The following is a 16,781-nucleotide window of genomic DNA, read 5'->3' on the forward strand; positions in this document are numbered from 1 at the left end:
AGGCTAATGATCTTGAGTAGGCTATAAGCACCAGAGGCTAATGATCTTGAGTAGGCTATAAGCACCAGAGGCTAATGACCTTGAGTAGGCTATAAGCACCAGAGGCTAATGACCTTGAGTAGGCTATAAGCACCAGAGGTTAATGACCTTGAGTAGGCTATAAGCACCAGAGGCTAATGATCTTGAGTAGGCTATAAGCCCCTCAGGCGAATGACCTTGAGTAGGCTATAAGCACTAGAGGCTAATGATCTTGAGTAGGCTATAAGCCCCCAAGGCTAATGATCTTGAGTAGGCTATAAGCCCCCGAGACTAATGACCTTGAGTAGGCTATAAGAACCAGAGGCTAATGATCTTGAGTAGGCTATAAGCCCCAGAGGCTAATGACCTCTGGGGGGACTCACACAACACCACACGCACGCCCCATGCATGATGCACTGGTCTGTCTGAAAAACGCCTGGGTTCCACACACAGAGGCGGTGTGGCTTCACTGCTCAGAACGACATTACTCCCCTGTCTCACTGCATAGCAAGTAGTGTTTTGCTGACAACTATTAGGGCCGAATATCACATTTAGTACCTTTGAAGAAAGCTTACCTGGCAACCCCATTTCTCCTTGATTACCAGGGTTACCATGGAGACCGGGAGCTCCATTCTCTCCATCTCTGCCAGGGTCTCCAGGATGCCCTGAGAGGAAGAGACAGACAGAAAGAGAGAGACAGAGAGAGAGAACACAATCTATAGTGTACATATAATGTATGTACCGGTAGTATATACAGTATAGTGTATACATAGTACATTATGTATTTTAGTGTATGCAGTGGCTGGTTACCTTGGGGCCCAGCGTTGCCAGGGTTACCATTGTTGCCATCGGGGCCGTGAGGCCCCTGGAGCCCCCTGGAGCCTTTAACACCCGTGAGACCGGAGGGCCCTGAGGGTGAGACAGGAGGAAGACAGACAGACAGCGATTATTATTATTATTATTTATTGCTACTGTAGTGCTATTGTTATACAGTAGAGAGCCAAAGTCACGCCCACTTCCATATATACACCTCTCCCTTCTCACCTGACACAACCAAACAATCAATCAATCAATCAATCAATCAATCAATCAATCAATCAATCAATCATTCTATTATATATATATATATATATATATATATATATATATATATATATATATATATATATATATATATATATAATCAATATAATCATTCTATAATCAATCAATTCTATAATCAATCAATCATTCTATTATATATAATAAAGTTGAAGTTATCTGTCTGCCTGTGTGTCTGTACTGTATGTCTGTCTTCTATGCATGGCCACATCGCAGTTTCAATTGGACTGAAAATTTGCATGGAGGTGGGTTATGATCTGGGGAAGGTCCAGGTGGCTCCAGACAACTTCAACTTTATTATGTAGACTAGCAATGTACCCAGCGTTGCCTGGGTTAAATAGGCACAAAGCAATATAACTGCGCCTTTTGCTTAGCCGGAAATGATGGTGGTGTCCAGATGGTTTCCAGGAGTACAACCTGCCTATGACTGTTGACGGATCATAACCCACCACCATGCAAATGTTAATCCCAATCCCACCTGTGGTGTGGGCATGAGGTGGTTTCCAGAATTTTCCAGGACCTTCCAGGTGGTTAGTTACAGGACTTCATGACCTGCCCATGACCTTCCCGGATCATCACCTGGGGTGTGGGCGTGAGGTGTTTTCCAGGACTTTCCAGGTGCTTCCAGGACTTTATGACATGCTCATGATCTTCTCCGGATCATAACCCCCCACCAGGCAAAATTTCAGCCCAATCCAACCTGGGGTGTGGGTGTGAGGTGTTTTCCAGGTGTTTTCCCGGACTTTCCAATACTTTCCAGGTGGTTCCAGGACTTGATGATGGGCCCACGACGTTCCCCAGATCATAAACCCCCGGCATGCAAAATTTCAGCCCAATACGACCTGGGGTATGGGTGTGAGGTGTTTTCCAGGTGTTTTCCAGGACTTTCCAGGTGGTTCCAGGACTTGATGACGTGCCCATGACCTTCCCCAGATCATTAACCCCCGCCATGCAAAATTTCAGCCCAATCCGAATTGTGGTGTGGACGTGCATAGAAGACACACACACAGACAGACACACAGACAAAGTCAACTTCAACTTTATTATGTAGAAGATTAATTAATACAACCCAATGATTCAGTGCCTTTCCGATAACATAACTGGTATCAACTTAACGTAAATCAATAGAATAGAATAGAATAGAATAGAATAGAATAGAATAAAGTACCAGGCTCTCCGGGATCTCCAGGATCTCCATGCAGCTCTACAACAGTCTGGCTTCCTTTAGGTCCACACTCCCCTGGGTCTCCCTGGGGCCCCCAAGCACCCTGAGGCCCCTTCACTCCCTCAGCACCCATCTGACCTGGTAGACAGACAAACAATTGAAGAGCAACTTCACTATTTATATATATATATATATACATACACACACACACACACACACACACACACACACACACACACACACACACACACACATAGATGGTTTTCATGGAATTGTGTTACTAGGGAACAGCTGGAAACCTAGCTTGTTTCTCGTCAGCTCTTGTATTAGCAAACACTGCAACAGGCAGTCGGGGCAATTTAGAATGTTTATGTTGTCAAGTTAAAGTAGCAACTGTTTTATAAAAGCAATAAACACCTGTTAGCCGTTGTAAAATCACTGTAAACGTTGGCCTCTTGATGATTATTGCGTAATTTGAAACCTATCTTATTTCCTGCCAGATATTGTATTAGAAACACTGCAACAGGAATCAAGCTAAGGGCAATTGAATGTTTATGTTGTCAAGTTATAACCGTCTATTGAGTTGCATGTGACCAAGGGCCAATCCCAATACCCGCCTTGGCCCTACCCCTATGTTTTGCGTGTTCAAGTGGAGGGGTATGGTGTTCCGTTTCTGTCCCATTGAGGACGGAGGGCTAGGAGTAAAATACACCATCTGACCCTTCAAACGGATCGGCAAACAAACGTTTTCAGATGCCAACTCAAAAGCAAGGGCTAGAAGGAAAGATAGCCGATAAATGTCCTACCGCAGGAATGAGTCCGGAATACCTGGATGTTAGCACTTCCGGTTCCTACGTGTAAAAGTCGTTGGGATTTTTGTATGGGTTGTTTTGACCCTAGAACACTAACGTGATTTAAAGTCACACCATCACTAACGTCGGATGTATTTCACCCGATGCAATATACCCCATAAAACATACTTCTCATCAAAAGATCTTAAAGCACAACAATACATGGCAAATTGAGGTACTCTTCTTTTATTTTTCAACGTGAAATATCACAAAAAACACACAAAAATGTATTATGGGGGACACTATAAAAAATATGCAAAATTTGTGAAAGATTAGGTAATAGTTACTAAAAAATTCCCCAAAAAATAAAAAAGGAGCTCTCAACTTCTCCTTTGGTCCACCCATTCATGGGACTTGTGTGGTGAAAATCACCACAAAGTCACCACAATAACCCTAACCCTAACCCGAAGATATTTTACCCTCTATCACTAACGTCGGGTGAAAATCACCCGAACACGTAGCCGGTAGAAAAAACCATGAATGGAAGCAGGGAAACAAACCTACATTCAATGACGTCAGTGAGCATCCTGAAGGTAACCAAGGACTCGCCCACCTCAGACAGCAGCAAGACAATGAAAATCACGTGAATTCAATTGTCTGGGTGAAAATCACCCGATGTTAGTGTTCTAGGGTTAAATGCTTGAAATAAGGTCTGTCATTAACAAACGTTTATGAAACAGCGAACTTTGTGTTCAGCAAGATAATCTCTCGACTGCTTGCAGAAATTAGGACTGCTTGCAGAGTTGCTGAACATGCATCACTTCCTATTTAACAGTAATGTTAACAGTATATTAATCAAATGGCCAATCAAGCATAGACACGGCCATTAAAATGTATACACAATAATTTGTCTGTTAACTCCGTAGTCATTCTCAGTCTCAATAAGATAATAAGAACATAATGACATTATTACATTCGGACAGTCATCTTTCTCGGTAATAGGTACCAAATTATGGAACACATTACCACCTGAAATAAAAACATTGACAGAACTCACCGTATTTAACACACAAGCAAAACAATGGCTGAAACTGAAACAAGCCTGTGAACATTGACTTTTAGTATTGTACTATTTTAGTTTTCTGTCCTTATTTGTTTTGTGTTTTTGCTTTTTGTTTTTGTCTTTATTTTGTTCTGTTTTATATGGTTCGTTTTTAACATTTTGGTACTGTTTTAATTTTTCTCTTGAACTTTTGTTTTAATAGTAAAGGCCTAACCAGGGACAGGGGTTGCAAATTAGCCTTGGCTAGAAACCTGTATGCATGACATCTCTTTTGTAGGTCATATGAAATAATGTTCTATGCATTTGTCCCTGCTCAATAAACGAATAAATAAAAAATAAAAAATAAAAATTAAAGGCACAAACAGGTCAAATAATCCCATGAAAAGTCAGCAGCGCTCGCTCCGTCTGATGCTTCATTGCCCGGGTGCGCGCGGGCATGTGCCACAGTGCAGAAGTCCTATTGACCAATCAGGGCCTTTATTAACTACAAAAACTGTCAAAAACAAAATAAAAGTCTTTATCAATTAACAAGTCTGTGTCCTTGTCTCCAATTTACAAGTCCAAATACATGAATGCTCCAGTCTGGAAAGTCCAGACTCGGACTCGGACCAGTACAACACTGGTATACGATACCTTTTGGTCCTGGTCGTCCTTCCTGTCCTTGTTTTCCATCGATCCCTGGACCCCCAGAGGCTCCAGGAGGCCCCACATCTCCTCTGTCACCTAGTTATGAGAGTGGTATATATACCCATCACACCAATATCCGTTTCAGTGTAGAATGGTTAGTTCCTTGCTCTGCTCTCCCCTAAGAGTGCAACAGACAAACAACCATGTCCAATCCTGTATCACCCCATATCGTGCTGTGAATCTGTCTTTTCCAAGCACCCGGTGCCTCGAAGGGACAAAATAGCGGCATGCGATTAACACGATAAAAAACCCAGCCCTAATATATATATATATATATATATATATACACACACATATACATATACATACATACAAGGGATCAGTGTTGGTAAACAAATGGCTTACTGGGGCTGACTTTATAATGGGACCCTATGGAGCCAGCCTTGAGCGTCTCGCGTTAGCAGGCTGTGCTTTTTACTAAATTCACTTCATTTTAAAAACTGTGACAGTTCACACAACTTTAACATGACATGCATATAATATACATCAGACCCTTGAGCTACTTCTGCTCTCACTCAGAATGTCATATTATAAGCGATGTGATGTATAGTTTTTGAGATATTAATATGTGTTTGGCACAACTCATACAAGTTAACTGCTGCTGCGGTTACGCATTTCCGGGTGGTTGTGATGTCACGCTAATTCGTCCTATACTATATAAATTATGATACATGATTATGATATTTGAATCTCAGGAGGTGTTGTGGCTCCGCCTTCTTACCGGGGCTCCCTGGTTCTCCATTGGTCCCTCTCAGTCCCTTCAGGCCGACACCACCCTCAGGCCCTGGGACTCCGTCGCTGCCCGGGGGTCCATAGTCCCCGCGGGGCCCTAGGACCCCTCTCCCCGGCAGACCAGAATCCCCCTGGGCTCCTTTGGGGCCGCGGGGCCCTGTGGGAGGGACAGAGACATGCAGTGACGGAGGAGTCACCGATATTGAGACCGATATCGATACCGTTATCAATGCCAATACTGTGATATCGATATTGATACCTGTATCGTTACCAGCATCGATATTGATATGGATATTGCGATACCAATATTGATGCCGATATTGGGTAGCGATACCGGTATCGATAGCCGATACAGTGGCCGACCGATACCGATGCCGACCTTCAAAATAAAAGCCCAGAACACACACAACACAATACCGGGCCGGAGTCCCACCAAACTAGATTATCAGGCTGCGTAGCCTGATAATCTTGCATCAGGCAAGGCTACGCAGCCTGATAATCTCGAGTACCTTAGAAAGCCATACATCGAATGCCCCAGCCTAGGTCTCTAATGTGGTTGTAAAGTCTCTGAGGCTGTGGTTATACTAGAGGTCAAGCTAGCATGACATGACATGACATATTTATATGAAACTAGAAGACCTAAGGCTTAGGTCATCTAGTTTCATATAAATATTTTCACTACAGCTTTAAACATTTTCCGGGACAGCACCAGCCATGGACAAGTCACGAAAAACGGGCAATGTCCCCAGAAATCGGAGACGTCTGGTCACCTTAGTGTGTGTGTGTGTGTGTGTGTGTGTGTGTGCGCGCGTGCATGCACCAGCAGCACAAACAGCAGGGGGCGCCGGCCTTTACCTGTGAACCCAATGAATCCCCACAGTCCTGGCTCTCCGGGGGGCCCCGGGGGTCCAGGTAAGCAGGGTCCAGATGGACCCAGTGGGCCAGGCAGACCGTCCAGACCAGAACAACCTGCAACATGTCAGATCAAACAGCTCGGTCCAGTCCACTTCCTATCTTCAATGCTAGTTAACTAGACATTTGGTACCTATCTTCAATGCTAGTTAACTAGACATTTGGTACCTATCTTCAGTGCTAATTAAGTAGACATTTGGTACCTATCTTCAATGCTAGTTAACTAGACATTTGGTACCTATCTTCAATGCTAGTTAACTAGACATTTGGTACCTATCTTCAATGCTAGTTAACTAGACATTTGGTACCTATCTTCAGTGCTAGTTAACTAGACATTTGGTACCTATCTTCAGTGCTAATTAACTAGACATTTGGTACCTATCTTCAATGCTAGTTAACTAGACATTTGGTACCTATCTTCAATGCTAGTTAACTAGACATTTGGTACCTATCTTCAGTGCTAATTAACTAGACATTTGGGGCCCTATCGTTGCAGCCGCGCAGTTTCTAGGCCGAACGCCAGCCGCAGCGCAAAGCAGTGGGCGTGGAAAGGCGCACTTGATATCTTGGTATCGGCGCTAAACTCAGCCTCAACCATTATAACCACGCCTTTTAAGCGTAAAATTATGCATTGTCCGCTCATTGGAGAATTGCAGGGAAGAGACACACGCTTGCCTTTTAAGCTCCAATTCCTGGACAAATCCGGTAAAACCAGACAAAGCCAAGGGCTCCGCCGCCCCCCCCTCCCTTCATCCGGTCTGTCTATCTCCATATATAGGCTATTATTCCATATTATAATGCTTCTCAAACCAATCTAACTGCAGTTAAAATACTGCAAGCATGTAAATACGCTACACTATAGCAAGACCAAAGTGAAAATAATTTCTAAATGCATCTGATAGAAAAAAATATTGCCTATGGCTGGATGTCATGAGATTAAATGAAAGTTTGGCCAGAATGATATCGTTTTATCTCTCCTCCCCCACTGCACGATGCAACATCCTCTGAATGACACCTATCACTTTTACTGGATCTGATAACTTAATTCTATTTAATTTACAGGATTTTATTATTGAGTAATAGTATTTTATTTGGCCTATATATGCGTCCCCCCCACCCCCTGCCCACAGGCTCTGACAAATATGTTCATTCTCAATAAAATCTTCAGTAATCAATCAGAGTGACTTTAAAAGCCAGATTGGCAGCAGCTGGCCAGTGTGATCAATATGGCAGAGCACAACAGAGCCACCAAATTCACAGCTGAGGAGAAAATGGTGCTGGCGAATCAGGTGATATATCTGTCCACCATTCATTTTGAATAGCTACAAAACAACTCTTTACTGAAGTCGTTTATTAATCTATCCATTCAGGTTCAAATGTACCATCGCGCACTGTTTGGGGAGGAGAATTACCCCGCCGACGCCCCGCGCCCAGTCCTGGACCGCCTGAGTGAGCCGCCCCAGGTGGCCGTCTATGCGCTGCGCTTGTTCAGCACCTCGGACAGCTCCGCTGCCACAGACGGGGGAAACATTTGGAAATAATTATAACTTTCTATGCTTTGCACACAGAAAAAATAAATACAACAGACAATTCTGTAATGAATAGCTGTAATGAAGAGTGGGGTTTGAAGAAGCGCTACACAACAGTTTATCCAGTTTATCTCTTTCTCTCTTTTCTTTCTCTCTCCCTTTCTCTCACATTAAACGATATACATGCCTATAATGTCAATTATCTGAATGAAATAATAATACATATTAATTAGGAATATTAGTAATATTAGTAGCCTAGCTAATTTCGGGGGGGGGGGGGGTAATAAAACGTAGAGCTATATTACACATAAATGGGGATTATTATGATAACCTAAACTAAATTTATGAAACTGCATTACAGCTTCACCCAAAAAGCCTGAGAAGGGTTGCAATCTTATATTCTATTGTATTCTAAAGTATTTTTTTCTATATATTGTATTCTCCATTCACTTTCCTGTCCCCGGTGCACAGAATCCTGCTTTAGGCCAGCTTTTCAAAAGCGCAAAGCGCTAAAAGTCGGCCAGGTCGGAAGATGGCTGGAAGATAGTAGTACGCCGGTATTTAGCGCCGCCACGCCCACTTCGGCGCATTCAGGGACTCCGCCACGCCCATTCGGCCTAAAGCGCATTTGGCAGCCTAAAGCCTATTGCTATTTTCCCGAAACAGGCGCAAGGCACGTTTTTTTGCGTTTAAGGCCCGTTTTAGCGCCGAAGGCCTGTGGGAGAATAGGGACCTTGGTACCTATATTCAATGCTAGTTAACTAGATATTGGGGTACCTATCTTCAATGCTAGTTAACTACACATTTGGTACCTATATCAGAATCAGAATCAGAATCACATCAATATACAGAGATATGAAGTAGGAAGATAACTAAAGACAATCACAAAGTTGCAAGTGCAATCAAATCGAGTAAATATATACAATATGTACATGAGTGGTGAAGTGTTCTGTGGATAATAAATATGATTTTACATTGAATATACATGAGATTTACAGACTGAGTTAAATAGACGTTAAATACTCAGTGGATTTACATGAATTTACAGTCGGAGTTAAATAAGAGTTTACATTGAATGTACATGAAATTTACAGGCTAAGTTAAATAGGCATTAAATGTGCAGGGAATTTACATGAATTTACAGTCCCAGTTAAACAGGCATTAAACAGGCATTAGGCAATTAGTTGACTAATCATTGGGTGACCTATCTTCAGTGCTAGTTAACTAGTCAGTGGGTGACCTACCTTTGTCTCCTGGGGGGCCATCTAGCCCTGGGGCTCCTGGAGGTCCATCCAGACCAGCGAGGCCAGTGGCCCCTTGGGGCCCCACAGAGCCCTCCTCTCCCTGGGGTCCAACCTGACCCGGCTGGCCTGGCAGACCCACGCCCCCGTCACCCTGTTACCATGGAGACCAAGAGAACATTACAGATGTTACTCATTTAATTTGGCCACTTTACCGCTGCACTTCCTGGCAGCAGTGAGGGGGGCTTTTGTCAAGTCAAGTCAAGTCAATTTTATTTGTATAGCGCATTTACAAGCGGCTGAGCCGCAACCAAAGTGCTTCACAAAAGTGCAAGAAGGCATAAACAAGTGATATACGCTATATAAATCATTAAAAAATATAATAAAATAAGTAGAAGAGTTAAAAGACATTGACTAGCTACACAGCAAAAGAAAATTAAAAAGGTGGCTGAGGGCTTTATTTAAAGGCTAATTCAAAAAGGTGGGTCTTCAAGTGGGATTTGAAAGTGTCCAGGGTCTGAGCTGCACGGATGCGGAGAGGGAGGCAGTTCCAGAGTCTAGGGGCTGTTACTGCAAAGGCTCTGTCCCCCCTTGTAATGAAGATGATTTGTTTCCACTGTGGCAGAAACAGACGCTGTCTGAACCAGCAGGCTGGTTATCTCAGGTTATTGCTCATACTGGTTTTCTGGATGACAGCACAGTCAAATCTGGGCATTTCCAGCACTGGATACAGCATGTCTTCTGCAACACACATAGCCTACCTTGGGTCCCGGCATCCCTGGGGCCCCCGAGGGCCCCGCGCGTCCCCGGATCCCAAAGCCTGGAGAGCCTGGAGCTCCTGGGAAGCCCTGCAGTCCTGACAGCACACAAACTCACCGTATTATTTACTTCTTTACATTCAACTTCATTACACTTGACAACTTCTTTCCATATTTACACTTAACTTCCTTTCGTTCCATTAACTTCTTTACACTTAACCGTTCTCTATGTAAACACCCTTTGTGATAATTTATCAAATGGTGACTTCCATTTCTATGCAGATGATACAATCTTCTATTGCTCATCCCCTTCATTACTACAAACCTTTGATTTCCTGCAGTCTGCCTTTGATGTTGTCCAGTCCCATCTCACTCAACTTAAGTTGGTGTTAAATGCAGACAAATCCAAAGTCATGTTATTCTCAAATGGCAAAGAGCTCCCATCTAATCTGCCTAAGATGTTAACTACTCAAGGGGTTGGATTGAATTGAATTGGTCATAGCAGATAAATACTTATTATTGTTGATAAAAACCTGTCTTTTAACACATTGAGTGCCAGCCGTTTTTTCAATCCTGTAGGTAAGTTGTGCCAGGTTTTTTTTTGAGGATTCTGGCTCATTTTACAAGAGCCGAGGATTATTTTCTGTTAAGACTTCGTGAACACCAATCATCTAAAAATAACTAATAGAATGTGTGCTTTCTCTGTCTAAAAGAGTTAGTTTGCAGAGTTAGTAGTTATGTAGATATTAGCCGTTGAGTACAGCATGGTTTTAGCGTCTGAGACAGGAAGCTGAGATAATCGCAGTTTTGTGAAATTCAATCAAACAGCAGAACAGTCACCTGCCTGTGATTATGGGTGCCCTTGGGCAAGTCTGTATACTGTATTGTGTGTGTGTGTGTGTGTGTGTGTGTGTGTGTGTGTTCGCGCGTTGCTCCGCGGCTCTGAGAGGAAGAGATCTCTGTCCGTTCTTTGCCCCCACAGCGTGTCTGTCTCCCACTCTGTGTGCTCTCTCTCTCTCTCTCTCTCTCTCTCTCTCTCTCTCTCTCTCCTCTCTCTCTCTCTCTCTCTCTCTCTCTCTCTCTCTCGGGACTAGAGAGAGAGAGAGAGAGAGAGAGAGAGTGTGTGTGTGTCTCCAAACTCCTCCCTCCGTCTGTGCTGCGGAGGGAGGATTCTCCGCGGCCGTCTGGACTGTAAAACTGTTTCTTGAGGTGTCGGCTGAGAGCTTTGAATAAGCTTTTGCGATTCTGGTCTTATTTATGCGCAAAGGTACTCGAGTGTGTGTGTGTGTGCGCGCGCGCGTGCGTGTGTGTGTGTGTGTGTGTGTGTGTGTGTGTGTGAAATCGAAAGAGTTTTCGCCCAGCTACTTCCTTGAAAATTACACTGGCTTTCTCCAGCGCGCTGGCTGGCCGACCAACTCAACCGTTGGATTATGTAAGACGAGATATCTCGGCTATGGCACTCAACGTGTTAAAAGCACACATTGAAAAACGTGTTTCTAATGTGAAGCTTAAACTAGATTTATTTTTTAGAAATAAAGCCTGTTTCTCACTCCAGTCAAGGAAGCGCTTGATTTTATTTTATTTTTACCCTTTGGTGATCTGCTTTTTATGAATGCACCTGACCAGTACTTAAATAAGTTGGATATACCCTTGTTCTTTATGTTGTATTACTGGCTGTAGCAATCTTACACTACTGCTCAGTGTCCTCTGTATGCCTGCAGACAATCACATTGGTTGACTTTTATATATATGTAGCCGGGTGAACAATGGGCTACAGACTATTTATTTTATTTCTTTTGGGTTTACATAAGGTGGTAGGATTCGCCTTTGCAATTAACACTGTTGGAACTGTTCTTTTATTTGGTGTAACACTGTCACTTTAAGGCCAGCTTGTGGCTAAACTCCGTGAGAAGACTGAACTCACACGAGATCTTAATCAGGAAGAAAACAGCGAATGTGAAGGGGAAACTGTGAATGACAGAATTATGGCCATCAGTGTGAGCAGATGAGTGTAATTAAGTTACCAGACTAAGCTTGATGAATGATGATTTTGTATTCTTGCCGATTCATGTAGATTCCGGTAACAGTGTAAACGTGTCCCTGTGTGTGAGGTCTCCACCACGCTGAGCGCAACTCAGGACAGCAGACCAGCGTCATATTTTGTACGTTTTTCACCACATTTAGAGGGGAGATTGAAGCTGCTCTATTGAGTTCCAGGTGTGTTTATGAGCGTGCAGGCTGCACCCTGCAGTGCAAGTGAGTTTGTGATTTTATTCTGAACACTTTATTTTGAACTCATGTTGGAATGTGTACAACATAGTGTTGTTTGGGGATAAATAAGGGTTTGAATCCCACTTCTGACACCAATGCAACGGCACAGGGGAGGCTGGTTTCGAACCCGAGGTCTCCAACTTACAAGTCCAAGACGTTAACCATCCGACCAAAGGGACAATCCGTTTGGCCAAAGACCAACGTACTCGCTTTATGCACCCAGACCCCGGTTCGCTACACTACCTCCACCTGTGGGAAGCGCAGCCCCTGCCGCTTCAACGTCTCCGCGGTCCTTCACGCTCCAGGGACTACGCCTTCCATCCCAACATCCCACTTCTGACACCAATGTAACGGCACAGGCGAGGCTGGTTTCGAACCCGAGGTCTCCAACTTACAAGCCCAAGACGTTGGTCCTTGGCCAAAGGGATTGTCCCTTTGGTCGGATGGTTAACGTCTTGGGCTTGTAAATTGGAGACCTCGGGCCTCGCCTGTGCCGTTACATATAAATCTCTCCTTAGGCTGGGTTCCTCCTTCTCTGTGTGTATACATGTGTTAAAAAACAAAATCAGTATGACCTACACTCTCACAATACTCTTCAGATGTTAGTCCCTACAGCTAGAACTGAATTTAGGCAAAAGGCCCTCAGATATGCTGCCCCTTCCTCCTGGAATAATGTACAGAAGGACCTGAAATTATCAGAGATAATTACTTTGGGGGGATTTATGGTAAGTCACTTTTAAAGGATTGAGAAAACAGTACTCTCAATCATTGTAACTGCCCCTAAATTTGAGTGAGATTGTTGTAGAATATTGTACCTATATATGCATCATAACTGGATTTTCTTTTGGTCCTTGACCTTATTTTGCATATTAACTAGATATGTGTTCTCTCATGTGTGACAGTGTATTTCTCTGTTTGTATTGTATTTGTTGTAACAATGTTTTATGCTGCTCTCTTGGCCAGGTCGCTCTTGGAAAAGAGAGTTTTAATCTCAATGAGACTTTTACCTGGTTAAATAAAGGATATTGATTGATTGATGATAGATACTGTAGATGTTTTGGAGCAGAACTATTTGGTTATGGTTAGATGTCGCCTGACCTTTGACCCCGACATTTCCTGGGGGGCCCTGGACAGAAAAGCCTCTGGAGCCCTTTTCTCCTGACAGCCCAGGGAACCCTGGGAAACCAGGAAGTCCTGTGGTCCCTAAGAGGAGGAGCATATAGCTAGGGTTAGATAGATGACACCAGCAGATAGACCCAGAGTAGATAGATAACACCAGCACATAGAGCCAGAGTACAGTAGAGAGATAACACCAGAACATAGAACCAGAGTAGAGAGATAACACCAGAACATAGAGCCAGAGTAGAGAGATAACACCAGAACATAGAACCAGAGTAGAGAGATAACACCAGCACATAGAACCAGAGTACAGTAGATAGATAACACCAGAACATAGAGACAGAGTACAGTAGAGAGATAACACCAGAACATAGAGCCAGAGTAGAGAGATAACACCAGAACATAGAACCAGAGTAGAGAGATAACACCAGCACATAGAACCAGAGTACAGTAGATAGATAACACCAGAACATAGAGCCAGAGTACAGTAGAGAGATAACACCAGAACATAGAGCCAGAGTAGAGAGATAACACCAGAACATAGAACCAGAGTAGAGAGATAACACCAGCACATAGAACCAGAGTACAGTAGATAGATAACACCAGAACATAGAGACAGAGTACAGTAGAGAGATAACACCAGAACATAGAGCCAGAGTAGAGAGATAACACCAGAACATAGAACCAGAGTAGAGAGATAACACCAGCACATAGAACCAGAGTACAGTAGATAGATAACACCAGAACATAGAGCCAGAGTACAGTAGAGAGATAACACCAGAACATAGAGCCAGAGTAGAGAGATAACACCAGAACATAGAACCAGAGTAGAGAGATAACACCAGCACATAGAACCAGAGTACAGTAGATAGATAACACCAGAACATAGAGACAGAGTACAGTAGAGAGATAACACCAGAACATAGAGCCAGAGTAGAGAGATAACACCAGAACATAGAACCAGAGTAGAGAGATAACACCAGCACATAGAACCAGAGTACAGTAGATAGATAACACCAGCAGCACATAGAACCAGAGTACAGTAGATAGATAACACCAGAACATAGAGCCAGAGTACAGTAGATAGATAACACCAGAACATAGAGCCAGAGTACAGTAGATAGATAACACCAGAACATAGAACCAGAGTACAGTAGATAGATAACACCAGAACATAGAGCCAGAGTACAGTAGATAGATAACACCAGAACATAGAGACAGAGTACAGTAGATAGATAACACCAGAACATAGAGCCAGAGTAGAGTAGATAGATAACACCAGCAGCACATAGAACCAGAGTACAGTAGATAGATAACACCAGAACATAGAGCCAGAGTACAGTAGATAGATAACACCAGAACATAGAGCCAGAGTACAGTAGAGAGATAACACCAGCACATAGAGCCAGAGTACAGTAGAGAGATAACACCAGAACATAGAGCCAGAGTACAGTAGAGAGATAACACCAGAATATAGAGACAGAGTACAGTAGAGAGATAACACCAGAACATAGAGACAGAGTAGATAGGTCGGTATTTTGCTCTCTCACCTTCAGGTCCAGCATTGCCAGGTAAACCTTTCTCTCCCTTCTGGCCTGGATCTCCAGGAGTCGTCCTGGTTTCACCAGGAGATCCTTTCTCCCCTGGAAAGAACAGACAGACAGACAGACAGACAGACAGACAGACAGTCTGTTAAATGACCACGCCAAAATCTTTGGAGATTCACCTATTTGCCATCTTCTCGATAATAATGGTTCTTCATTCCATTAAAACTGGGAGCGAAGGATTTCACTGTTGAATTGACGATGTTCCATTTAAACAGTCGAGAAACCAGCCAGGGTTAGCTCTAGCCAGGCTAGCCATTGTTAGCAAGAGCAGTTGATATTGATAACAATGCATTTCGCGGTATTTTGCGCATACAAACACAGACTTATCTAACCGCCCTCCTCTCCAGAATTCCATCGGTCTTACCTAACCCTAACCCTCCTCTCCAGAGTCCCATTGGTTTTACCTGGATCTCCAGGAGTGCCCCGGTGTCCCAGAACTCCCAGGTTGCCCTTTGGTCCCGGAGGTCCCGGGAGTCCGATGCCAGGAGGGCCTTGTGTCCCCGTCTGTCCTGTTCGCCCTGAGGGGCCCCCCTGCCCCGCAGGGCCCCTGTCCCCCTTGGGCCCCGGAGGCCCCTGGAACAGAATCGATTAGCGCCATACACATCCCATAATACTAAAACCATTACAATAAACTGCTAGTATACACGTTTTCTTAGTTCCAAACAGTTAGTACAGTATTAGTCCAGTTGCTCTCTCAAGCCATACTATTTCTTCTACAATTTTCCAGAGACAGTCTGTACTTTCGCCCATTAAAACTTTGTCAGAGTAAGTTGTCATCTTCCAAAGAAAAACAAATGCTTCACACCAGAAGGAAGTTCAATATTATTCAACCAATCACAAGACTTCACAAGCACCTTGTGAAGTCCTTGGATTTTAAAGCGTGCTATATAAATTGAATTTATTATTATTATTATTATTAAGTGGGGAAATAGCGGATAGCCCACCTTATTTTGAGTGGATATCGTGCCTTGTTTCTTTACCAACTTTGAGACCCCCCAAAGAACAGATTTAATTGGTAGGTGGGAGCATTTGTAAATTGCGGGAGCCAACATGTCTGTCTTGAGAGACTATCCAGTTCCAAACCCTCACCCTCCTGTTATTGGCTCTGAGGCAGCCCTCCCCCCACTGTGACTGGCTCTGAGGCAGCCCTCACACTGTTGTGATTGATTCAAGATTCAAGATTCAAGATTTTTATTGTCACTCCGTAGTAAAGTATCACGTGTGAAATTCTTGTGCTGTGGACTCCGTTTACAACATAGTACAAAAAATAACAGGGCATATGGGTGCAGTGAGGGTGATACTCACAGGGTTGCCCTTCAATCCCAGAATGCCTTTCAGTGCAGGAAGTCCAGGGGCCCCATCGACCCCATCTTGGCCAGGCTTCCCCGCGGCCCCGGTGTCCCCCCCCCCACCCGGCTCGCCCACCTGCCGCATGATGCCAGGCTCACCAGGGGGTCCTGGAGGGCCCATCACCCCAGGTATACCAAACCGACCCTGCAGACAGACAAGCAGACAGACAGACAGACAGACAGACAGACAGACAGACAGACAGACAGACAGACAGACAGACAGACAGAAGTCTTGTGAAGCCCTAGTGACCAGTGATTACTGTAATAGTTGAGGTCATTTCAAGAGGTAATGGGATCATAATAAGGTGCTGACCTGTGGACCAGGGAGTCCGTCAATACCTTTCAGCCCTTGGTCACCTTTACTGCCTGGAAGGCCGGGTGCACCTGGAGGACAGAGGCAGGTGAGACTTTTCCGGTTCTTCTGAGCAAGGCACAGAG

The 16,781-nt window shown here is 44.0% G+C and overlaps 1 protein-coding gene across 1 annotated transcript in view; it reads right to left on the bottom strand.

Annotated features, from left to right (window-relative positions):
• col4a3 (collagen, type IV, alpha 3) overlaps nucleotides 1–16,781 on the bottom strand; it is an 83,725-nt gene that overhangs the window by 30,634 nt on the left and 36,310 nt on the right. Inside the window, exons 24-36 of the mRNA XM_083654135.1 lie at nucleotides 16,657–16,727; nucleotides 16,300–16,488; nucleotides 15,399–15,567; nucleotides 14,938–15,030; nucleotides 13,367–13,471; nucleotides 10,001–10,095; nucleotides 9,243–9,393; nucleotides 6,413–6,526; nucleotides 5,547–5,714; nucleotides 4,772–4,861; nucleotides 2,288–2,422; nucleotides 829–927; nucleotides 594–683 (exon numbers count right to left, since the gene is read on the bottom strand). Coding sequence (XP_083510261.1) covers nucleotides 594–683; nucleotides 829–927; nucleotides 2,288–2,422; nucleotides 4,772–4,861; nucleotides 5,547–5,714; nucleotides 6,413–6,526; nucleotides 9,243–9,393; nucleotides 10,001–10,095; nucleotides 13,367–13,471; nucleotides 14,938–15,030; nucleotides 15,399–15,567; nucleotides 16,300–16,488; nucleotides 16,657–16,727 — 1,569 coding nt within the window. The remainder of the gene's footprint in view (nucleotides 1–593; nucleotides 684–828; nucleotides 928–2,287; nucleotides 2,423–4,771; nucleotides 4,862–5,546; nucleotides 5,715–6,412; nucleotides 6,527–9,242; nucleotides 9,394–10,000; nucleotides 10,096–13,366; nucleotides 13,472–14,937; nucleotides 15,031–15,398; nucleotides 15,568–16,299; nucleotides 16,489–16,656; nucleotides 16,728–16,781) is intronic.

The sequence above is a fragment of the Poromitra crassiceps genome, assembly GCF_964638095.1.
Source record: "Poromitra crassiceps genome assembly, chromosome: 18".
Lineage (NCBI taxonomy): Eukaryota > Metazoa > Chordata > Actinopteri > Beryciformes > Melamphaidae > Poromitra > Poromitra crassiceps.